The 26,238-nt window shown below is 40.9% G+C and overlaps 1 protein-coding gene across 2 annotated transcripts in view; it reads right to left on the reverse strand.

Annotated features, from left to right (window-relative positions):
* SATB2 (SATB homeobox 2) overlaps window positions 1–26,238 on the reverse strand; it is a 132,800-nt gene that overhangs the window by 70,835 nt on the left and 35,727 nt on the right. For both annotated transcript variants that reach the window (XM_075511667.1, XM_075511668.1), the window contains exons 4-5: window positions 3,654–3,780; window positions 1,366–1,489 (exon numbers count right to left, since the gene is read on the reverse strand). In XM_075511667.1, the coding sequence (XP_075367782.1) occupies window positions 1,366–1,489; window positions 3,654–3,780 (251 nt within the window). The remainder of the gene's footprint in view (window positions 1–1,365; window positions 1,490–3,653; window positions 3,781–26,238) is intronic.

The raw sequence follows: 26,238 nt of genomic DNA on the forward strand, positions 1-26,238 counted from the left end.
TGGTAGGCTTTGAAACCGAAGTGGGAGGAAAAAGACCCAGACAGCAAATGAATTCTGCATGTGAAATGATGCATAGTTTAGTTATACTGGATATTGAAGAAGACTGGGCAGAGACAACCATATGCTGCAATCATCATTAGCTGACCAGATTCCACAGATAATTCTATTTAAAGAAATTACACTTAAACTGTGTGAAAAGAAAAATATTTTTGTATTCAACACACTTATGCTCTGTGCATAGCTAGAGTCACTGCTACTGCTCTAGAAAATAAGGCAAGTTACATGGCTTTTCCTTACACAGCCTTTCCATTCCTGTTAGTTCTGCAGACCTAACATGGCTAAGGAAGATGAGGAATGTGACTCCTACCAATTGCAAAGACCTAAATTCTGCTCTGTATCTCACCTCTGTGCTTTCCCTGGAGTCGCAATTGTAACACAGTGCAGCAAATTTGTGCTGGTTATACATAGAAAGAACTCTCTTGGTTCACGGCTTTGGATCATGAATTGCAGGATGAGCATACAGTGCAATGCAAGACAGGCAACCACAGGGGAAAAAAGGTTGGATACAGGCTAGCAAAGGAACGGATTTTTAGCAAGCAGGGATTACTGATATTTGACTTTTTTAAGATACAATAGACAGATTAACCTATGATTCTAATGAAGTTTTTAGAAGGCAACGTATTTTTCACTCCTAGCAAAGTTACTTGGTCTGGGTGCTGAAGTGCTTTTCTGGTTTTTTTCTGAGAGGCAAGGAGGACTCAGTCATGAAAATTTTATGAATCTCTTGTTATGACAATCTGAAGTACAAATAGAACTCATGATATCTGCAGGAACCTGTGCCTTAGTGTCTTAGACATGACATCACTGCCATTTATAAAGCAGCCATGGAGAATGAGACTGAGTTTTTGTTCTTTTTTTAACATAATTACATTTTTTGTTGCTGTTTCCTAGAAATTGGGGCACAACTGTTAAAGCGGCATACTTTTTATCATAGTTGCAGGCTGATGAGAGCTGCCTACGGGTTAGTGGGGGAGGCAGGCCTCTGCTAGTGGGAAGAAGCAACTCAAATCTTGCATTTGAGAATCATTAGTCCTATTGCAAAAGGTTCAGAATGAAGAATTTACATCTCTCTGAACAGCAGGATAAAAATCAACCAATTCATTCATAATTTCCACCTGGCAACCCACTAAGAAAATATGGTATAAAGATACTCTTTTTCATATTAATTAGAATTTCTCCTTTCTAAAGAAAACAAGAAATTTATTTGATATTTATGGAATTGTTTAGTCTAAGCCCTTTACTGAACAAATATGAGCTTTAGATCTTGTAAATCTGGCTTTCCCTAAGCCTGTTAAAAACACTGACCTGTGAGAGAGGGCATTCTTTGGCTAATGTGCTCTGATTCATCTCTTTGAGCAGTTCCTTTAAGGCATTGCGAACTGTGGCATGGTTCCACTGCTCTGCTGGCAAGTCTTCCAACTTTGAACAACTGTTAAAACAGAAAGCAAAAAGTAAACAGAATCATCACCTTCACAGTTGCTTACTCTTTGCGTACAAGTGCTATAGACCTTTAAGCAGCGAGCACAACCTTGGAGTTTTCCGCTTAGCCAGCCCATCAGGGTGTTTCTCCCCTCCTTCCCCTCCCCACCAAGCCCAACTCCCAGAAGATGTGTAGTTTAACTGAAAGAATGACAGTACATGGCAGGAATAGCAGCTAATCCTACTATGATATTATATGTGTGCATAGCCATTCCCTCTGGGGCCTGGTGGAGAGCAGAGACTGTATAACGCAAGCCCCAGAAATGGTTGGAAAAAGCCATCCTCTCCAGACACAGAAAGATAACTCCTGCTGGGATAGAAAAATAAACATATATGCCACACTGTCACTAACAAAATCACTAAACAGTAAGGGCCTGCATTGTGTGGAGGCAAGGCTTTGAGCAGTGAGTCTGAAAAATTTATTTTATTTTATACCGGTTCTTATACTGCCCTCATCGCTGAAGTATCCGAGAGCCTTTCAGAAACACATTAAGCCATATGCCCAACATGTGTCACATGTAGTTCATTCTCACTTTCATTCTACAAGAATTGCGTATGTAGTGAAGCTTTTGTCTTCATGTGACTTCTGCCTCTTTTAATTTAACAAGCTTATGGTCTGTGTCTACATACATGGGGACAGACCCGAGAAGCACATCAGAAAGTTCGGAGAAGCTTGTCATTGCCATTCATGCCTGAGAAACTTAATGCATGCTCTCCCATCAGCCTCTGAGGCGGTTCTGCCTTCTGCCTATACAGCCTGGCTTTACCCTCAGAGTTGAAAGTTCAGTTGTGCTTGAGGAGTTCAAGTAGTCAATGACCATCTGTATCTCAACGTCACGGGCTATCTTTTATTTACACGGCATCTAGGCATTCAAGCACTTTGAAGATAAAGAATGAGACCTTGATCTTGGGTTGATACCCTCTGGTAATGCAGACGTGACAACAGGCTAGATGGACTCCTGGTAGCTCATACTTCTGAGGAGATGAGTTACTGCACTCCAGTTTTATAGCGGCTACAGGCTCTAGATGCTCTTTTACAACTATGCTGCGGAGATGCAGTCTAGCTGAGAAATGATAACAGTATACAAAACCAAGCAAATGCCTGTTAGTGGGAACTGGAACCCCAAGTCCCATCAGAGATATAACGGGAAAGAAGTGTTGCTGTTTGGGAGGTTAACGTCAGTGAGGCACCAACTACTTCCAAATTCCCAACTGAACTGAACAGTTGGAGGGTATGTACCTGCCACCAAAGGACACAGACGCACATGCCAATGGACACCTCTTCTGTTCAAGTCGAGCTTCAAAGAATTGCGGGCAGATTATTCCAGGCTGTCTGTTATTTTTGCCTCTTTCCTCTGACATGTCCTGGCCATAGAGCTACAGCAGACTGCACAACGTAGGCTTACCAGCAGGTCTAGAGTATGCCATGCACTGCCAGGGACCTGCCACAACTCCTTACACAGACATCAGTAACTATTTGAGGACTCTTTTGAAGGCCAATAGAGAGAAAAGGGGAGAAAAAGTGGGAGGGAGGAAGGGGTAAGTGTAAAAGTGTCAGGAGCTTTTGATTTTCTAATCAGAACTAGCATTCAGGGAAGGAAAATATTTTCCAAATGCCAAATGGAGCTGCAATAACAAATCCCTTCCTCATCTTCTTGCCTTTTCACTGGGAAGACCACTGGAGAAAAAAAGAAAGTTAACAAGCTCCCCTCCTCCCCATCTCAGCAACTGGCAGTAGAAGACTTGGATTCTCACAATGCAGCCCTGGAAATAGGCAAGGAGTTTATTTTTTTGAGAGTTATTATAAGGCCTCGAGAATCCATTAAATTAGAGATTGTGGAAAGGTCTGCCTTTCAAGGTCCCATATCTTTACTTGATTGAGTTTCTGCCCCTCCCCTCTCTATTACCATATTGCTACTTCAGAAAACATACAAAATCAGTTGGAACAGGCACCAAAAAGCTGCCAGGTGACCCACCCTTCTCTTCATTTTTCTTTTCATTTCATCAAAAGACCAGAAATTAATGAAGACAGGATGTGCTAATCTCTGTAGTAATGCTGTAATCGACAGAGCAGCTCAGAGAATAGAGAAGGACAGATGTTCAGAAACACCCACCTTTGTAATTGGATTTTCAATGTCACAACATGATAGACATCTTGTAGCATGTCGGCTACTGTCGCATCTGGTGCATCAGTCACATAACTGAGAGGGAGGGGATTCCACCTCCCAAGCTTGATTATTCCTGAAAAGAAAACAAAAAATTCATAGTTTATATTTTATCAGCCATTTACTAAACCCTTTGATAAGCTTGTTTGTTCATGAGATCCAAGATCTGCCTTGAGGTTTATTGCAGTCTTGCTCAAAAAGATGAGTTGTACTGACTCCTGAAGCAAACAATGGGGAAGAGTAGGAATAGATTTTAAATTCTTAGCAGAGAGTTGCTGACATGTTCCTGGCTCTTAAATTACTTCAAGGAAGCACAGGAGGCTTCCTCCTTTCACATCTTTCATCATCCCACTAAAGCCTAGTTCTCTAAGTTAGAACAAGCTTTAAATACTCTATAGTCCTCATTTTGCAGTCTACAAAACCCTTAAGTAAATAAATGCATTGGTTTTGACTTGAACAGGAAAATTCCTATGTGTGGGCTTTCAGCACACAGTTACAACCTAAGCATGGTACGATTCCCAGTGTGGATGGATGGCACTGGAAATTCACAAAGTAGGAAGAGTTCACTCCCAGCTACAAGTTGCACTATGCAGACGGTTGCTTTTCTTTCAAAAAAAACAACTGCAAGCTGCTGACCACAGTTCCAAAATAGCATTTTGGGGGCGGGGGAATGCCGTAAGTCCTATTTCTACTTCTGTTCATTCTTTAATAGGGATCATCACCTCTTCTGGATGAGCTTGTCACAAAGACTGTAAACTTGGATGGTAAACCATTTGGTGCAGAGGTATTATTTCTGTTTAGACAATTGCAGAGGGCCCACCCACACCAAAAACAATGACTAATACCCAGGAACGACTTCCAGGAAGACGCCAAAGAAAGCAAGCCACAGTGCCATCTTACACGAGAGCAAAGCAGTTCAGCCTTGTTCTGCACTATTGCAACTACTTCTTTTATTCCCTCCTCCCGTGTTCCCGTTGCCCTGCTGTTCGCTCACGTAACTTTTCTCAGCGCAGCCCTACAAGACACCAATCACCTTTTCTTCCATTTAAACTGATGCCTTTTGAGGTCTGCTTATATACTTTTTGATCTTCGAAAAGACCATCTGTAAACTCTACTGCCAGAAACACACTACTAGATGAGAAAACTACTTCCTTAACAGGAGCTCCAAGAACCCTCTCTGGGTATCTGGAAGGATGCTGTGATGCCAAGAAACTTCACCTCTCTCCTCCTCACTTTCTACTCCCAGTTCTTCACCAGCTCTGAACTAATCAAACTGAAATACACGGCAAAGGCCTTTTACCCTGATCACCCAAACGTGATCATAAAATAAACACCACCTCTGAAACAGCGAAACAAAGCTTCTTGCGCAGAGACAATGACAGAACACAATGCTTATGAGCCCGCGAAATAACTGCTATGGAATATTTTTTTCCCCATTCCTACACAGGTTGAGGAGGAAATAATTTTTGTACAACTCCTTTTCTGTAGCACTTAAATGTTTGCATTTACCATGGACACATTGCTTTGCAAGGTATTCTATCACCACACACTGAAAGAAGCTCAAAGCGACCTAGTTCATCCTCAGTGGCACAAAATTTCACTGTAACATGCTGGTACAGACAGGCTAATATTTCAAGAGCAGATTAGAAAGCTTTTGGCAAGGGGGGATCTTGTCCAAATGAAACAAAAAGTTAGTAAGTGTTGCTTGATAACCAATGCCTGAAAATGGGACATAAACAGAACAAAAACATTTAAATGATGCACTGTTTCAGTATTAAGATTTAACAATCTGGTGCTGAATATGCTGCAGTATAAATAGTGCCTGGACTCAGATCCAGTAGAGTAACACACAGCACTCATTCACAGCACCGTATGTCTCCAGTGCTGGCTCCTTGAGTCATACTCTACTTGCCAAGAAAAGCTGTTTTTCTTAAGGGGATAGTTTACTTAATGTTATCTCTGGTGACAACAAGAAATGCATATAGTACAGCATATATTAGTCATGAAATGAGCATCAAGGGTCCACTGAGTGAAATACATGCTGGGAAAACACAGTTTAGCTGCTGACTTCCTTCACCCCCTTCTGCTATATAATAATTTAAAGCAAAATCACCTAAAAATCCAGAAATCTATACCAGCTTCACAGAACACTTGGCTTCCTATGTTTAACCACGCCAAGTTTTCATGTAATTGAAAAAATAAGCATCATATGTGCCCCATAAGTCACATCTAAATTGGTAATATTTTACAAGAGGCTTTATTTTTCATTCAATTAAGGAAAGCACTCAGAGAGCACACCATCTGCAACTGCTTGGGCCTGGCTACACTGGCGAGAGACAAAGAGACAGTCAGGGGTCACTGAAGTTACCAAAGGTGTCCCCAAACTAAAAAAGTTTAAAAGGGAAAAACCACAGCGCAGCCACAGTGCACCATGGGAAATACTATGCAAATTGCTTTACAGGAAATGTCTGCTACTACTGGAAGTTAGGTCGATTTTTTTTTTTTAATCCTCTTCTACAACTGGAGAGGAAATTGTTTTGGCCGGATTTAGACAAACACAGGTGTTACCATAATGCTCGGTGCCTCTGCACGTTAACACCTGCTGCGAGTCCTTTACTCTGTGTTACAGCACTGCTGATGTGCACTATTTTTTCAGCCGGTGTGATATGACGTGTGAAATTTTTTTTTTCCAGAGCACATTAAGCTGGTCCAAATGATAGCCAGAAGCCATGGTTTCCATCCAGCTCCTCAGCAGACTTCACAGGTGGTTTATTTCATGGCGCCGACACTGTACTTAAGGCAACTCTTGGGCTGCATTTGGGAAGATGATGCCAGCTTGTTGAGCAAACATATTCGCTGCACGCTAGAAGACATGTCTGAATGAGTCCTCAGTCAACTCTGAGTGGACCAAAATTTTCCCCCTAAAACGGCCCCTTCTCATCCAGGACTGGGTGTTTCTAGTGTAACAGCAATGCCAAGATGAGAACAGTCTGGTAGCAAGGAGTCACTTCCACATACACATTTTTTATTGTTCCTCTCATTGACTCCAAATGGTACAGCTCAGGCCTTTAAAGAAATCACTTTAACTGGCGTGACTGAGCTTTTATCCTACCACAAATGAGACTTGGGAGTGGGGACAGGAATGAGCAAAGGTCACCGTGTAATTAATGAATATACTACTGCTCCAGAAATATCACTCCTTCTCAAAATTATGTGTGGATAATGCGCAGCAGATCAGACTGCTCAGGAAATCCAAAAGCACATCTTTCATGAGTTCACAAAACTCTTCTGTTAATGAGTCCGGTTCTCTTTCCTGTATCAATGATCCTTTGGGACTCTTTTCTTGTAAGAGTTTTTTGAATGGAAAGTTCAACAGATTTCAAAGCTTGCACACACTCAAGAAATGGCCGTACACTAGAACAGCTCTCAAGAACTCATCTAGAAATGGTTGAATGCAGCCCAGGCCAGTTAGTCAATTAAAGACAATGAACAGACCAAACTGTTTTCTCAAAAGATTTTTTTTTTCAAAACATATTTTAGAAGAGATTTTTCTATCCACACTGGCTGTTGGTTCTTGAATGAATGTCCTTCTACAGACAGGTCTTTTATTAAGTTTAATCTTCAGCTTCATCAAAATGCAAATAGGGAAAAAAAGACAGAGTAACCTAGTTTTAAATTTGCATAACTCCCTTTACCCACAAGAATGCCAGAACACACTAGCGGCAAACTTCTGTGAGCTCGAGTGTCAGGGTCATACATAACAACCACTGCAATTCACTGCTGTCGTTCCACTTAGGCCAATGATGTGCCACCCTGCCAGAGTGCTTTCAATTTAGTTTCATTTCAAATGTAGCTCCTTTGGAGGAGAAAGTGATAACTACACAAGTCAGAGCAGAACAATACATTGCACAGAAAGCTTGACCAGCTACATCATGGCTGACCTCTATATCTAGCAGAACTTGTCACAGGATCTTCATGACCTTTATTTTACAGTATCACCTGAAAGAGTGATGCATCCAAAGCAGTGGGATTATTCCTGGGACTTCACCCTAGTGAGATGTGAATTGAATGGATGCAAGGTTAGGGCTAAAGCAGACTTCTAGAATAACTACATTCATCAGGAGCATAACAACAGCAAAAGGCAAAAAGCTGCTTTCCTAGAAAAATACAGCTAAGCTGGCAAACCCTTTTCATTATTATGTAGCTTACACTGTCCCAGAAAATGATTTACGTATATGGGCTAGAAGCCTCATTTGTCCTTGGAAATGGAAAGACAGCCATACAGTACACTCATTCTAAGAATGCCAGATCTGGGGTTTAGAATATAGATATATATCATAGTCTAGCTATAACACTTCTTGGTCATAAACAGAATGAGGTCAGGGTCCTGCATCTCCCAGTCATCTGCACAGTTAACTTTTTATCTAGATAGTCCCATGGGAATTCCTGGGGCATCTCATGAACACTTCAATATATCACTACTGTAAAATCAAACTCTTTAAATGGGGCATTTTCCAAATTCCTTTTTGCAGCTAACAGAACAAACAGGACCAGAACACCCCTTGCGCTGCCACTGGCTCCCTTCACAAACTATCCCCTGCTCCCACCGTGGTTAGACTCCTTATTTCACCCTTCACAAATTATAAGCATACCTGAGTTACATCTTAAAAGGATACCTGTAGGTATGTCACACAGGATTAATGCAATTTATTTAAAATGCTAATCTGCTAGGGTTAAAATTAAGTCATGGGATCAAATGAAGGACATTTTGGAAGTTCCTATTACCATCACCACCCCCACCTCAACATTTTTCTGGAGACAGCTACAATATGAATCATGAGTAATACTTACCCAAATATGTACAGAGAGGGAAAGAGAAGGAATTTTGTGTTCTTTGGCTAAAGAGGAAAAGCAGGATAGCAGAGAATACTGATTTCTTACCAAACATTGTTAAGAAAAGCACTTGTCAACACTAAGCAGACAAACCATTTGAATCCCTGATGCACAACACCAAAACCTCTCATTTTCTACAGCATAAGCAAATGTAACCTGCTGAGACTCATACAGGGTGAGGTATTAAGGCAGACAATTGCTCTGCGTATGGATTGATGGACACAGTCAGGCTGGAAACTGGAGAATTGCAAAGCTTGTTTCTTACGCTACAGCTCCATGTTCATTAACATCAGGTCAGCACTGTTGCAGGCTGTGGCAGTACAAGTTACATACAGCTCAGGCAAGAACACGTGCCTGTACAGTCAGACACGGCGAACAACACGGTGTTTATGTGAGCTTCAGAAAGGCTGAGGGAACAGGCAGTGCCCAACGCAGCATAAGATCTCCTTTATTTACCCCTTCAAAATGTTTTGAGCAAATTTGATTCTGCAGAGTTATACTGGACGAGAGCCATGCCTCACGTGGCTGTGGCCATCCCAGAGCTGTACGAGACGTCCCAGCATTCGCTTCCCTGTGTCACAGGATCACAGCCTGACAGTGTCCGACTGCAAACACAAGGCTGGGTGAAGAATGCAACTGTTGTTTCCTGCCGTGCTGTGAGTTCAATCAAATAGTTTTTTTCAAACTTCTTACTTTTTAACAGCAGCTCTTATCAACACAACAGAAACTCAGGAGAAACTGCAGATTAGCATTAGCACCCAAACACTTTTGATTCCTTTTACAACTCCAAATGAAAAGACCTCAATGAAACACACAATAAAAACCCCACTTCCAGGACCATCAAGCCATTTATCTATCAGCCACTACTGACAGGGCCCCCCTACAAAATGGGTAGGCTCTTGTGACATTGATTGCATCTGTTCATCCTCTTCAGAGGCGTCTTTCCCCCATGCTATAGCATGTAATTTTCCTTTGTTCAGCTGTGCTTTGTTACAGAAATTAAAAACTGCCTGTCCCATGTAATAAGTACATAGAATTATTTATCCATAAATCAGTTTGCAGGAAATCACTACCCTGCAGTACGTAATAACTCGGCCTGTGCTTCTAACCTGTGCCCTGGCTGTAGCATATCATCAACCTGTAGCAACATAAAGGCATAATTTGTAGTTATTATTGTTAATCCAGAAAAGGGAATGACTTTTCAAGCAGAAAGGAGAAAAAAGCAACAGGAACAATTAAAAAGAAAACCTGATTATATTAATTTTTGTATTATATTATTGAGCTGCCTTTTCTAGATCTTATGGCCATTTAAAAAATGTTATACTGCCTTTGCCCATCATTATAAGGGGGCCCATATTATTCTGTTGAATTTCAATCAGTGACATATTGGGGTAATAGATGGGAAACATAATCAGCATAATCCTCCCCTGCACTTCTAAAGCGCCTTTCATCAGAGGATCCCAAAGCACTTTAAAAACATTAATTAATTAAGCTTCATAACATCCCTGTGAGGTAGACTGTATTATGCCAATTGACATATCAGTGATTTAGCGATTGAAAGCACACAATGAACATAATCCTATGTTTATGCCAATACAAAAGAATTCCCCTCCTTCCTCATTTCAGTCCATAATAAATAATTCAGTGACAGAACAGGAATAAACTATGTGATTACACTGTGATGTACACAGCCACAAATCAACAGGAACACCCACACTCCCTGAATGACGAACACTCCACCCCAGCTCGGGAGACTTGTGCAACTTCAGGGCTCTGCACAAAAGGGTGACCTTCACCCAAGGGGAAGGCACGGCCAAGCTACCCAAAGCACAAAGCCACTTCGACTGCTGTTGCTGGAGGTCTTTGCTATTGCTGTTTTAAAACGCTGCCATAAACTATGCGTACCAACAGTGGTTTACGGAATGAAATTTTGTGGTGCAACAATGCATCTATGAGCTGATCAATTTAAACACTCATATCTAGCCCTTCAGATCTGTATCAATATGCAGACTTTAATGTAGACTATGTATTTATATGATTATAGATGATATTTATATGATTATATACTAAAATGTTTATAGAAACATGGATGTGAGTAACTGTCAATAGAAAGACTGTTAGTGTTACAAGGTTTAATTGCTGAACTTCAGAGTACTTTCACAGATGAAAATCGCTTTGATATATGAAGCTTGGTTTGAGTTTTTAATTTTTTGAATGCTAGTGTTGCCCATTCCTTTCCTCCAGCATGACTGTACTCAAGTATTTGACTTAAATAACATACACCAAACAGTTTGATGCCTTGTAATTCTACATATCGGGTTTACATTTTACTGTAAAAAGATTGTGCCTCATGTAATAGATGCTGCTTCACATTTGGGAAACGTTATGTGAGGACCCTGACTTTTATTAGATTAATTTAATATAGGCACTAAGTTACTAGACTAAATTAATAAAGATCTTTAAAAAAAAAAAAAAGAGGGGGAGAGAGAGAGAGAGAACAGAATGAACCCACAAATTAAATAAAATTTTCTGAAGCTTGTTATTTTGGAAGTCTTTATTTAATTTTCCAACCCCCTATTCTGTTTGAAAAAAACAGCCAATAATTGGTAAGGAAACAGAAGGGGAAAAAAAAAAGGTTGATGTTATTTACTTCAGGGGATTGTTTTTAAAACTGTTATACGATAGAACATGAATACCACAAATAAATAGAAGGGTGAGGAAGCAAAGGAGGTACAAAATATTACCAAAAAAGTGTTTTTTACATTTTTCTGTATTACTTTTGAAACTATTGCCTCCATTGAGGAAAACCACATTCAGCCCTGCCTAACATCTCTCTCTCAGCATTTTTGGGATAAGTCTGCACTTACCTTGGACAGCAAGAAGTAATACATGAATAAAGAGAGAGAAGTCCTCTTTTTCTCTCTTTTGTCTGAGAGAGAGAACCACTCCTCTAACCATAACTGCCATGGCATGAAAACGAAGTCTTTTCAGTCATGAAAACTCATGACAGAAAGGCTACTACATCCAGGATACTAAGCAGCTCCTAGCAGTTGCCTTTCACAACCCTGTCAGCCTGGAGCTCAGCTTTGCCCTCCACCAGGGTGTCCTCTCCTGAGAGCCACCATCACACCGGGGCGACTTTTCTCAGCAGTGTTATTCGGTAGCCCCAATGCCCACCAGGTTGCAGCAGCCGCTCCTTCACTAACATCATCCCCACATAAAGCCCAAAGTATGGCACTCCCCATTTTTGCATGAAATGACTGTCTTCTTGGCAACCTCTACTCTTATGGTAAGATCCTTCCCAGCCCAGCTCAATCCTGGGAACGCTTGAGCTTGCTCAGCTGCGCAGGAGCAAAGGCTGTGCCCCTTCCCAGGGAGCAGTGGCTGCTGAACACCTTTGAAATCCAGACCAGGAGCATCACAACTCAGCCTATTCCCCGATCAAAGAGCTTCCTTAGCTGGTCCCATGCCTGGAGGTTTGCCTTCCCATCTTACAACCACCGCTGTTCCTTTTGCTTTGGATGGCAGCTGCCTCTCTGAGTCCCAGGCTCCCCGGCAAAACACTGCCTGCTTCTCTGCCATCCCCCAGCCTGGCAGTGGGCCCATGGCTCCTGTCTATAATTTAGTGCCTCCCAGGGAGCCAACAGAGGTAGATACTGCTCGCAGGGACCTGTAACATGCTTCCACCTCAGCCTTACAGGCTGAAAATTGGGGCTTTAGTGTATTTGCCTCAGTTGCTAAGAAACATGACTGCAAGTGTACTCAACAGGCGGTGCTTTTCTCCACTGCACATGTTCCGTTAACAGCCACAAACGATGCCTGGATCATCTCGCCCCAAATTCTGGACTCGGTGACTGTATTGCTACCTCATGACCTACAAGGGGCTGCAAACGAGTAAAAGGACCAGAACTTCCCACAAATGTTTGCTTTCCAACCTCCTTTGTCAGCTTCCTGCCAGCCCAACGCCACCAACACAACCTGCTTCACGACACCTCCAGCAAGGAGAACAAGGCATCTGAGCGGACAGCCTTTGGTCCCCGCCCTCCAGAAGCCTTTCTTGGATTTTATATTGTGATGTTTTCGAATGGAGAAGAGAGGGAGAGGCCAAAGATGTTTTCCTTCTTTGGGGGAAAAACCTGTATCTGTTTTTAAAAAGATGCCAGTGCCCCAAACTCCTTCAATTCACCCAGCTTCAATGCTCGCCTATAAGCTTCACACGGAAAGACAGCCCGCTGAGCAGGAAAAAAGCACAATAACATGGCACTGCAACCGAATACATAAAACACATTCTAAAGGTTATAAAAGAGCATTGCTAATAGGACATTGTAGAAGCTAATAGGCTTAGAATTAAGCCTACAGACATTGTTTGGCCTTGTATGAATCTGAATATCCTGCCTACTCAGAGTAACACAGCTACAGAGAGCACAGAAAGCCTGGCTCAGACTGCAGACATACAGTAGCCAACTATCTTTGTGTTGAGTTAACTACAAGTAGATTTGAAAATTCATGGGTCTCAAGTCCAAAGAAAAATAAGGACACACAGCATGCTGTGCTGCACAAACAAACCCCTAAACTGAATGCAGATTCGTATTTTGGCCTACGTAGTTTAACAGCTTAATCTCTTTAGTTTAAGATTTTTGTCTTTTGGGGTTTTCCTTACGCTGTATAAAGACTAGCAGAACGTTTTTTCACTAAATTACTACTTTTGGCTTGCCTTCTGTCTTTTCTTTCCTCCCACCAGACATTCAGTTCCTGACTTCCATGAAAAAAAACAACATGAACTGAAGAACTAGTAGGACAGCATCTAAACTAGCAACATAGAAAAGCACGTATTGCTGAGGAAAGAGAGAGATTGAGGACTTTGCTGAAAACCCCAAACACCAACTGCTTCCACTAATTCAACATGAATGCAATATGTGAAGATACAGTTGCTGTTAGCTCTGCAATTTGCCTCAGAAGTCCTTTGCTCTCTGTAGCTGCATTACTGTAAGATCATATCCAGATCCATACAAGACCAAACAATGTCCATAGGCTTGATCTTAGTATCTTTAACAACATTCAGTTAAGAACTAGATCCACCACGAAGCAGTTAACAAAGAAGGTAAGACTTGTATTCTAGCATTTTTGTATTAAAAAATTGTTAGGAAGCAAAATTATCCATATGTAAATGTGCATGCACACATATATTTAAGAATATGCAATAGACCAAAGACTGAGGGTTTGTTGATCTTTAGGCTCAGCTCTCCCTCATAGCTCACAAACAGGAAAAAGGCAAAGGATTAAACCTTACCCTTCCCTTACAAGTTGATCTACTACAGAGAGACAGAGAACAGTATCTTTAAGGTTGCAATATTTCTTTTCAAAACACATTTTAATAATCCTAGTTCCTAATTTGGGAAACATTGTAAATTCTGATACATTCAATTAAATTCAATACAAATTTTTCCTTCACTGACACTCATTTCAGTCGATAACCTGATTCTCAGGTTCCTCGTCTCCCTCTTTTCTTCCAAGGAAGAGCAAAACAATTCTGCATTTCTGACAAGTCTAAATAAAGCTTTTCTGGTTACTGAACTATGCTATATTTCCTATCAACAGAAAACAAAGGAGGAAAAAAAAAGACTGTAGTTCACCACTAGAGGAGATGACTCAGAGCAAGCAGGAACTGTTACCAGACTCAGAAAAAACAGTTTTCCCTTGTACTGTTGATGAGCCCACATTATGCTGAGATGCTCCCAGATTTGTTTTCTTAGCCCACATCTTCCTAGAACTGAACCTATTTCCTCACAAAGCCACCAGATCCTTTTTGGATCCTGTTAGCATTTTCATCTTCATTTTAGTCAGTTTGCAAACGAAAAGACTGAAAGATAGAAAGACAGAAAGAACTATTTTTTAAAATTTGAATGATAATTTTCTGTGCACACGGCGAAGACTGGAAAGAGTTATTCACCTTTTGGATCTGGAGATTTGCAGCACACGCACGTCATGCTTTGAAGCATTTCCAGAAGTATACTGCTTCTTTATGTAGCAGCTAAGATTCTCATGTAATCACAGGACAGAGAAGCTGTGGAGCTGCTATGAAGAAAATTAACTCTGTCCCAACCAAAACCAAGCACTGGTGGCACTGCAAACACCCTCATGAGACGCTGGAGAGCTCCAGTACCTCCTGAGATCCACCCTCCAGTAAGTAGCTCACAGTGCGTCACAACCCATCAAGCTGGAAGGCAACACACCAGCACTCTCGGGACTCTTTTTCTTTGTGGCACTGCAGACACCTTAAGAGATACGTTATCACAACAGCCCCAATGATGGCTCTTCTGGTGAAAGAAACTGTTGTTTAATACCAACACTCCTGTACTAAAGCAATTTCTGTACCAGAACTCCATTCCTCCAGAGCTCAGTGCTCTCACCACTGCTTTCTCTTTCCTAAACTATGTCTCACGTTCAAATGCAAAGAGCTAAAAAATCCCCCACATTGATATTTCAAGAAAAAAGGGAGAAAAGACTGTCATTTCTAATCATGTCCCAAAGTCCCAGGTGTCTTGGGCCCACATATGCACAGCTTCTGCATGAGTGTAAGCAGAAAGGGAATCCAGAGGCCCGATCACAGTTCTGGGGAATACTGTTAAATAAAGATACACTGGGATTATATCTTATTCAGAACATGGTACCAATATTGGAAAATCTCTGGAATCTACCAAAGATGCATTCCACCATAAGGTACAACCTATATCGCTGCCAGCATTCTCCTCTGTACCACAAATACACAGTAACTGACTGGGGATTTCAACTAATAACATCATAGTAAAGGAGATAATAAGATATAAATAACAGTACTTCCCGAAGTCTTATGTAGGAAGATGAAGACACTGCATGCACATGCATTCCCGAAAGAATAGGCATAACAACCCTCCAGTAATCCAGATGTATTCTCTCCTTACTCGCACAGGGAACCAAAGTAAACCTCAGCACTGAGGGAGCACTACCAGCACAGCAAGCACAACACAAAGAGGGGGCTTTGGGAGGTTTATCGTTTTCACAATCTGATTGATTTCAAAGGTCACCCTGGAGGAAAAGCCTCAATCTGGTTTCTGCCGACACAGTCACTTCCCACAGCCAATAACTATCCCCTGCTCTTGGCACTCACTCAGGTGGTGGGACATGGGTTGTACTGTGGGTATCTGCATCTTAATGAAAGTCTACTTTACTCCCCCAAAGTCTGTTGTTCATTTGGAGACATGGAGTATTATTGGTTGTTTTGTACTGCAGGTCTTAAGACAGGTATATAAGAAATAAATAATGACTTTCTGAGTAAGTAGAAACTTTATTACTAAAGAATTATCCCAAAAGTCTGAGACGCCTAAAATACTAAAATAATTCAGACTTCAAAACCATGTGAAATTTCTTCTTTTTCTAGTCAGTTAAAAAAAAAGAAGGGGAAAAAAAGAGTATATAGAGTAAAAGAGGTGATGCAGCACACCCACTACACAAGATGCTCCAGCACTTCTTCAGGTCTGTAGCTCTCTGAATAGAGGCTTTTCTGCCTGCCTTTTCAATTGGCAGCACTCTAGGTGAGGACCAAACACCCATCATAATGCATGTCCACCTGGAAAAATCCACTGCCTCAGAAATACCCTCCCTTCTCCGTTTCACGTCTGAGTTTATGGTGGATGAAAATCCAATCAGAGGAGCCTATCAGCATTAAAACAGCTCTCGTGTTCCACAGGTGATGCCCTGGTTTACAGTTTATCACAGAATAACTAATTTGAAGAGCTCATGCAGTAAGAGTCCCAGTCAGCGTGACCAAGCACCACTGTGGTGTAGATGTAAAAGGTCAATGCCACACCATTAAAATTGTAATCTAGGACAATAATCTCAAATATTAAATAAAATGGATAAATTATGGATGAATCTGTAAGATTTTGTAAGAAATGGCTTCCTTTAGAAACATCATTCTACACTAAACATGTTGCTCTCATGAAATTTGAGAAGTTGTTCAATCAAGTTGTGCTAAAAATGAAGTTCTAAACAATCTTCACCACCAGGAGTAATTTTACTGCTGGTGGCCCAAAACATTGGCCTCTTTGTTACCTCCTTTACCTACTCTGAGGTGAAATGCTTTTCACTGCATGCCCAAAGAAGGGAACTGAAAATCTGGAGGCCCCTCATCTGGGAATGTCCAAAGAACACTGTTAATTTGTAGAAACTAACATAACAGTTTGTAATGGAAATACTCTGTCTTTAGGCTGTGCTAACATAAGCTCTTTACAAAAGAGCAATGAAATGGAGGTACCAATTTCAAGACATTAAGGACTTAAGCCAGCTTTTATCCACGTATGTAGTGTACAAAAGGCTTCATATTCCATCAGCTGTGTCGTGTGCCTACATGTGCCCTGTTTAAATAAGAGGAATGTCGTATCTGAAGCATCTTTTGAGTAATTTTTATATTGAAGGAAAAAATTAGCAAATGTAACGAAATGTCACAACTAAAAATTTAGAGCGATCTGGTAAAACTGCAAAATTATGCTATTATCATGGCTGAGGTGTTTTCTGCCAGTAGGGGAAAGGGAATTTGCAGTGCCATATCTCACGACAGACAGGCAGACTTGACAGGCTGACGGGCAAGAACGATGCACACTCTCCCTCGGCCTCAGTGAGACAGATGAACCCTCCACCAACAACTGCCCCAGCCAGAAAATTGTCTCAACCTTGTTGCCAGCCCTTTAGGTCTCCTTCTGTACAAAGAAAATAGTTTTAATTTTTACAAATAAATGAATAGGTTTTCTTTCCTGCTAAAATAGAGCTCAGACTCGTCACAGTCCACAGGATGCTTTCAACCCTGGCTAAGACTCCCTCGTGGCAAGAGGCTCTGCTGGTCAGTGCCTGCTCACCCACCCACCCAGGGCCACATCACTGTCGCCTTCCTCCTCCCGCCCACACCACGCTGCTCCCGTCTCTGAACGATGGCCAGACTCCTCCCAGCTCTACAGGAATAAATCTCCAGACCACAAACCTCTAATATCCCCTCCTCCTACCCTCAAGGCAACGACTTACACTCTATTTAGCTTGAGTCATGACTTTTCTTCCCATCTTGTCACCATGCATATTACCCAAATTTATAAACAAGAGGAAGAGGAGATCACTAGAGACTGCCATAGGTCTGGTCTACTGGGATGAGTGAGGGATGCCTGCTCCACGAGAGCCATGCCCAAGGGTACCCACCCCCAGGCATGCTCACTCAGCCTGTACAGCGCAGAGCAGCCCAGAAAACACAAAGGTGCAAGCTCCCAGGGCAGGGCAAAGCTCCCCTTGTAGATGAGAAAGGAACACGGCAGGCAGGCACAGCGATCTCTGCCAGTCACATTCGCACCTCAGCGTTAGCTTTCTTCACTGTGCACATATGGGCTACACAGTTAACTGGCCAGCTGCACAGACCCATCTCTCCCTGCAGTCAAGGAGAAAAAAAAAAATTCATTTTTCTACTAAAATGACCCACTTTACTGCCAGAGCAAATCTTTTTTCATATAGTCTCTTCTGGATCAGTTTTCATGTATACATTATTAAATATTCAATGGAATAACTATTTCTAAATAACATGCATAATACCTTTTAAGTGGCTGCAAATATTATACGCATAGCCACATAATGGGAGAGAACAGATCGGTCAGTTTAAATCATGCTCCCCTTACTGATTTTCACAGCAAAAGTAGTAAAGTATTTGTAGGGAGCTGATACAATAAAATGCAAAGTGAATTTACATTAAAAGGAAAAAATAAAACACTTACTTAAGGGACTAATGCTTTTCCCCCTTGCTGCACATAGAGATATGTCTATCTGTATTAATTCTGGACACTATACAGCTGATATATACGTATGTATGTACATTTAGACACAGGTACACAGCATATTGCTATAACTAAGAAATTAAAGACATAAGAAGAAAAAAAAATAAAAAAAACCCCCACAACATTTTTTTTCAGTTCTTTCTCCTAATAATGCCAGAAAATTCTTTGTATTTCATCTTGGGGTTTGAACATTAGTAGTCATTCTCCGATGATATTTAGATGAGAAGCCTTCAACTACACAAAGTTGGTAAACTCATTATTTCTATTGCAGAAAATTATCTTCAATCCTTTTGTTCATCAAATCACCATCAAAACACGACATTTTTCCCTGAATATTCCCTGTGTAACATAGATCAGTAGACTGTGGAACTAACAGATATTTTGCTTCAGTGCATAAAAATCAGGGGAGAAAAAGGGGGGGAAATCAGTTCATGAAACCACAACTTGCATAATTGGTCTGGCTTAAATGAAAACCAAATCAACTGATCATTTCCTGGCAGATGAAGCATTACATTAAAACAGAATTTAAGAATTTTATTCTTTAATTATTTAGCCCTATCCTTACTCCCTATCACTCTATTCCCGTTTTATTTAAAAACTTGTTTTTAAAGCAGATAAATTTTGAAGTAGAAATTCTGTCTCAAACTAGAAAAAGTTGAAACAGGAAAATATCAAAACCAGATCACCTCAAAACGACATATTTTTAAATCCCATGCCCATGCCTCCTCTGCTGTTTAACTTTCTCTCCTGGCAAAACTGTTCAATGAATTTGATAAGACTACTAATATATTTGTTTAATCCCCCAGCCCCAGCCCTCCACGGACAGCTTTTACGTGGATTTGTTAATTGTCAGAGCAGTGGCCGAGCCCTGGCGGGTGAGTTTCCCAGGTGAGGGCTGAGCCCTCGTGAATCCAAGTTCATCACTCACCACATTGCTAATGAGACAAGTGCAGCCCAACACGAGGTTAATTGTCAGAAGCAATAATCTAAATTAAACTGGCCAACGTTCAAGTAAAAGGTACCATTTAAAATATCCTTTTCAAATGAAAGCAATCTCAGGAGTTTATTTGCCTACTCAAGATAGAATTCCAAGTTTTAAAAAAACCTTTCCTCTTCCCCTCTAAGGAACCAAAGTAATTATTTTTAATACAGTGACATATGTTAGACAAAAGTATTAAGGAGGGGGCTTCATTCCACACCAAGTCTCCACGGAATTTTCCCTTATGTGATCACACATCTGAGCTCAGATTTTAACCCAACCAATGAAGATTTTTTGAAATAATGGCTATTAGCTGATGAGAAATCCTTTCACAAATAATCCCGAAACATGTAAGATCTGGTGTGATGTTCCCAGCACTGAGAAGTATAATTAAAACAATATGGGGAATTAAAAAAAAAAAAGCGAGAGTTCACAAAAACATTTGAGAAATGGCTCAAGTCAACTCAAAGCTCACTTGGTTTTGGCTGGGACTCCAGGCTCACGGCAGCTTCAGTCTGCCAAAACAAATACAACCACCCGTTTCTTCCGGATGCTTTCACCCAGGGAGGGACCTGCTCCTTTGCTTTTCCCTGCTACGATAATGACATGCCTGCTAGGATTTGATTGGGGTTCATACCCCTGCCTGCCTTTGAAACAATTATTATTTTGTTAATTGTGAGAAGAAAAGGACTTAAGTGGCACCTCAGACTGACATAATAACCAATAGCTTCCAGATAATTGTTATGAGCTGTAATTAAAATAATGCATGTCACTTAGGCGAAAAGTTTAAAAATACCTTGGGGGAAAGTAGTTTGGGATATAATTCCACACAGGGAATCTGTATAATTTTGGTTGTAACCACAGAGGAAAAATGTAGAATTTAAGATAGAAATTATTCACTTACCATGCAGAGTTAGTATAAAAAAGCATATTCATCTAATAAGAATGAATGTTGTGGGTGTAGTTACAATGTTTTATGCATATGTTTACCCATAAGGAATGGCTGCAACATGTATGGAAAAGTAGTTTTCAATTAACCTTTTTTCTATTTTTAAAACTATTTGATTCTTTGTCACTTTTATGAAGATAAGAAAAGCTGATAAGTGGATACAAAGCTCCCTTTCAAAGCACTCAGTCATCCTAATCTCTGCACTAGTGACAATCAGAATACCCAGGTTTTCAAAACTCCTTAATTTTAGCCTTGAACATGAGATCATTTTAACTCAGGTAATGCAGTGAAAAACCTCTCAGCTGAGTAACGATAAACGTAACAAGAAAGAATAATGCTGCACAAAATACTAGGAAAGACAGTGGATTCAAGTAAGTAATATTAAATGAGAAAAAACTTGGCTCAGCTTTTAATGATATTCCACAAGAAGTGCCTTTCTTTTTCTAACACAGAGTTGAACTCTTGAATCACTACAAATGCCTTAGTCTAAGAGGTAGCTGGCAAACACGGTGGCATGAAAAGCATCTTGAATTAGACTTGGCTAGCTCCAGATGAGTATGCTGACTTGAGCTAGTTATAAACATTTTCACATTTCTCTTTTTTTTTTTTTTAATTCCCATTTGGGAAGCTGCTGGTCCCTCTCCCAAACATATCAAATTCAATCCGCAATGCAGAAACTTTGTTACATTCCATTCCATTCCTTGGATGCATCGGACAGTCTACTGCCTACTCAGGAACCCAAGGGGAATGTACAAAATGACACTCTCAATGCACTAAAATGAACTCTGGAAATTTGGCAGAAGCACATTATTTACCTTTGTTCACCAGCACAACCAACTGCAGCAAGCTGTACTAGCAGCACACCCAAAGACAACTTCTTGAAGACAAATAGGCAGTGGCAAAACAGAGAAGACTCAAGAGTTCCTGAACTTTGATGCAAGTGTTAATCCTAGGCTACTGCCATGTTCTTGCTGCGCAATTCTTAATGTGCACACAAAAGCAATCAGCGGGTAGTCAATTCGTAAGACCGGCAATATTGGCATAATCAACACAGAGTCAATGACCTGTGCCCACATTCAGCCAACCAGAGGCTGACTGATCAACTGAGATCAACTGAGCAAAGACCAAAGATGCTTGGACAACACCTAAAGAAAGGACTTCACTCACTGGGTCAAGTGAGTAAGGCTCTTCATGGTCCAAGGTAATATTTAAAAAAAACATTTTTCATTTCTCTTCATATGTAGTGGTTTGATCTCTTTCTCCTTTTAAATCTGAATTTCTCTTTCAGCTGTGGGAAGTGGGCATTTTAGTCTTCATTTCTCCCCAAACATTATCAAAGGGCCATAACATAGTCCCACTTAAAAATGTAAGGAAATACTCTAATGAATAACTATTATAGATGTAAAGATACAGAACTGCCTGTTTTCAGCATCAAAAGCAAAAAATATTTCCAAGCAGCTTTTCTAATTGGACCAAAAATATGCTAGGCAGCATCCTGTTTATCAGTTCTGTTTCTGAAGTGTAGTCTTCATCCTTTCATTGGAGATTTGCAGAAGGACACAACTACAGTAAGGTCAGAGGTGTTAAGTAGCCAGGACACAGGGAAAAAAAATAAGGCAAGCAACATAAAACAGCCTTGGGTTTTTTCTTTTTCTTGCAAATGAAGAAATGTACCACAGAAGTCTCCTACCTGCCTGACACTTTGCACCTCCAGCAGTCAAGGAGCAAAGGCCCATTAGGCAGCTGTAGGACTCCTATCTGGAAGAAGCCCAATGTTTCCTGTCCCAATCCAAAGGCACTGATCCCAACAGGGCAAGCTATCAAGCAGCTACTCGGGCCAGATCGGTGAGGTTAAAATTATTTACTTCTGTCAATTTAAGCCCAAACTGTAAATGCTTATTCAGTCTTCTTACAGCTTTAACAACTCAAGCATGCAGGATGATGACCACCTTTGCAGGGCTAAGCTGCCGTTTACCACTAGTTAAAATTAAATAAAAGCAGAAAGACAGATTTGGAAAACCTAAAGCACGTCCAAAAAATTACACTCTGCTCCAAGACCTAACACAGTAATAGACTGTCACAGGAATAGCTATTTCCCTGGCAAGATAGTGCAATAATGCAATTACTGCCATTTAATTAATTTATATTCTCAAAATCTGTCTCCTTACAATTTTTAAGTATTTCGCTTTAACATCAAGATAGGATTTTCTGCCCCGGTTTGCCATAGCAACCCCTGCAACAAATGGCAGTTGTCTATACAAAGGGGGGGCTCTTTGAGCATGCATGCATGGTTTGGTATGGTTTGTTTTAAAGCAGGTCAGAGCACAATGGACCTTTTCTGCCGTGTGGGATTGAACACCAAGAAGTCTCACTTCAAGGGCTGCCACGCTCCTCTGCAAAATGAAATGACACTGCTGCTAAGTCTGGATGTAATTACAGATATGAAAGGATGGCTGTGAAAGTTTGCTTGTATCTTCCTCTCCCTCCTATACTATAGATGTATTTGCCATACAGCTGTTCAACATCCTGAACAAGTAACATGCAGCAGACTTAACATTTCCTTTCATTTTATTTTAAGTGTTAGTATACAGTGGTGGCTGTTAAAGCACGTTTACCACTAAAGAATGAGACCTTTGTCTGTCTCCATGGCAGGCAGAGCTCTCCCCTGTCTGCCCGTGCAGCCCCGGGCAAAAGCTATACCGGGAAGCCTTGACCTCCGGCCCAACAAGGACACTTAGTAGGGCCAAGGGTAATCCCGACTCCTCCTTGCTCATTCAGTTTCTCGAGCTGTTTGAAGCAATCATTACCAACTCAGCTACATTTTGTGGTCATATTATAAAATGAATCATTGTTCAACAGTCCAAGATTGCTAAACTCATTTTATGTGTGGTTTAGAGTAGTCACTGGTTGCTCAGACCCCTCAGAGTTGTACTCCCTCCAGTCTAGTTGCAGCGGGGAAAGAGCTCGTCCTTGGCACTAGTCCAAATGTAGGATGGTGTAACAGAGCAGAATTTGGCCTCTAGTACTTGTTCTCACAAGCTCCCCATAAGCTAGCCAAGATTTTTTCAGCCACTTCCTTCTGAGGAGCTTTTACCTCAGAGAGTCTGTAGCTTTTGTGCAGTCTTAACACAATGACTTCTGGGAACTGAAATATCTTTGAGGTACCCCGATTACACCCTCCCAAGCATAACTTCTCACTACATGTTCCTATATGCAAAATTTCTGTTTTAAGAGAGCCTGTGGAATATTCGATATTGGGATTTGGTAGGAGTGAATGAATGCTCCATTATTCACCCTGGTGGTACAGCAGTGGTTGCTCTGAAGTTTTACAATGCAGCTTATTGCTGTAATGACATCATATGACATCATAAATCTCCCACAATTTCTAAAGCTTCTGATGAATGTTCCACCTTGTTAATAAATGAAAAAAAAAGTTAATCAAAGAAAAATCTTGTGCGTTTGTGCACTATTTAAAAGTCTACAGACAAGTACTAACCACCTTATGCTTTAAAAACAAAACCCTTTACCTTAAGTTCCAAAGAAAAGAAGGCACCACCTTGATTTATGGATGCAGTTAGACAGGGAACCCTGCTTTTACATGAAAACCTCATAAAGAAAGCTCCTCTGCAAAAATATATGACTCTTAATTTCAAGTAATATTTCTAACGAGTTTTCTGAAAGCAAAAAGTTACTGTATTTCTCTTATTATATCCAACTGTTTGATATTTCAAGCACAAATAGTCCAAATTAACAAATATTTTCCCCTTCTTTTAAAACCTTCCTACATGCACATACGTATTAGTCAAGCTAAAGACCAACTTCTCAGTCCTTGCCAAAAAGGTGGATAGTTGCCATCCCCACCTTCAGCCAAACACACAGACACAGACACACACACACACAACTAAAGCAACGCCATAGCCTACTGTAAGCCTCCTAACCTCAGGCTTCACCTGTCTCCCTACCCTCTGCAGCTTTCTCCTTCCTCCGGTCTTAAGAAAAGTACTTGAAACCAGGTCAAATCTTACATATATTAAAACAAACATGCCTCCCCACTTTCAGTCTCAGAGCTCCCTTGCTTCTGTCCTCTGAGGACACAGGTCATCTTTCTCCATGACTCTGAAGAGGCAGGAGGATTCCTACGGGTAATTTCTATTTTGTTGTCCCAGTCTAAGTCACTGTGTCTCAGGTATTCACATAAGGAAGCAAGAACCTAAACCCAAGCTTCTACAATGTATTATAAAAAATAATCAAATTACTCTGAAGATCATTAAACAAAAAATATCCTGCAAATGGATGGCTCTCATTTAAGGAAAAATGTTCTGTAGTAAAATGGCTTTGGCCTATCCCTCCTGTAGCTAAATAACTCACTCCAGAATAGCTGTATTGAGTTTGTTTTTCTGTATTAGGACACAGCTGAAAAATTATGTGGATGGAACACCCCAAACACGCTCTTTGCAAACAATCAACAGTGGTTGCTGATCCTATAGATAAACATATCTGAAGCTGTGTTACCTATGCTCCCAACCTGCCTCCCAACACATTATTTACTTCTTCACATAAAACAAGTTTGAAAATGTAGCTTGAGATACGTCTGGGAATAAAAATCATGTTTCAACCTCTGTCCTCAATTGCATCAGTGGAAATCGAAAACTCCACTGACTTCAGAAGCATTTGACTTTATTTACACTGCTGTAACTTAAAACATGGCTTAATTTTCTTGTAAAGAATCCCTTGTTGAAGCTACAGCACCAACAATTATGAACACTAACAGCATTGTGTGTGCTGATTTTGGACTCTATATCACACAACTGGATGCCTGTTTAACTTCTGCGTTTCACTTAGCCTCTACACCGAGACAAACCTTTCTAGCTCCATTGTTGCCTTAGTACAGTAGTACCAGAGCACTGCATTTAAGTTTCCACCATTGCAAGGAATATTTGACCCTGAGATATGCACGTTACACTTAAGTTTTAAGAGGTCAGGACATTACCTCTACTACTACCAGCTTTTTCACTTCTGTTCGTTAACTCTTCCTAAGGGAGCAAAGCTCCAAATGAAACTGTCAGCCCGGACTCCTCCCAGCTCATAAAGCCCTGTTCAGTGTGTAGTTCCTGCTTCAGCATCTCTCTTCCTTTCCCATCTCCCTCTTCATAGGACACCCAATGGAAAGCACTGCTTTTTCATAACCTTCGCTAAACTCCGTTAGCTCCCTTAAGTCACTTTCAGCCCCTGTTTCTGTCAATCCCTATGCTGTTCTGCCAGAACATCAGTAAGACACTACATAGTGTATGTAGTTTCAGGGAAATATCTGATCTGCTATTTTTGCAAGTTCGAATTGCTGTGCTGCCGATAGTAGGAATGGGATAGTAAGATATTACTCAGTACTGAAATCCTCTTTTTTCTGGGAAGAATTAGGAAACATATGAACTGTCCTATAATATTCAGTGGTTTGCTGAGCATGACTATGGTCCAGCCACATGCCATAGTGTATATATAGCCGTACAAGTTTATAACATACTGAGGTTTCTGCTTAATTTAAATCTGCTACTGAATTCTAATATCTAGTTCTCTCATTTCCCCATCTCCACACATCCCCCACTGGCACGCAGTGCCAAAGGCTCAGAAATAACAAAAGGGCCACAGGAGGCCCCGGGCATGTTTGAAAACGACACAGACCCACGTACCATCACACTGTCACATGCCTGCACACCCGCAAAGCAATGTGCTTCGGAGAGCAATACCGTATCCCAAAGTTACCAATCAGCTTCTTTTTGTTCCCAGCAAATTAAAATGCTTGGATTCTTTTCTGTTCTATGTTCCCATGCCAAAGACAGGATCATGCTCACATGCATGGAATCCTCTACGATT

Source organism: Mycteria americana, chromosome 9 (genome assembly GCF_035582795.1).
Source record: "Mycteria americana isolate JAX WOST 10 ecotype Jacksonville Zoo and Gardens chromosome 9, USCA_MyAme_1.0, whole genome shotgun sequence".
Taxonomy (NCBI): Eukaryota; Metazoa; Chordata; class Aves; order Ciconiiformes; family Ciconiidae; genus Mycteria; species Mycteria americana.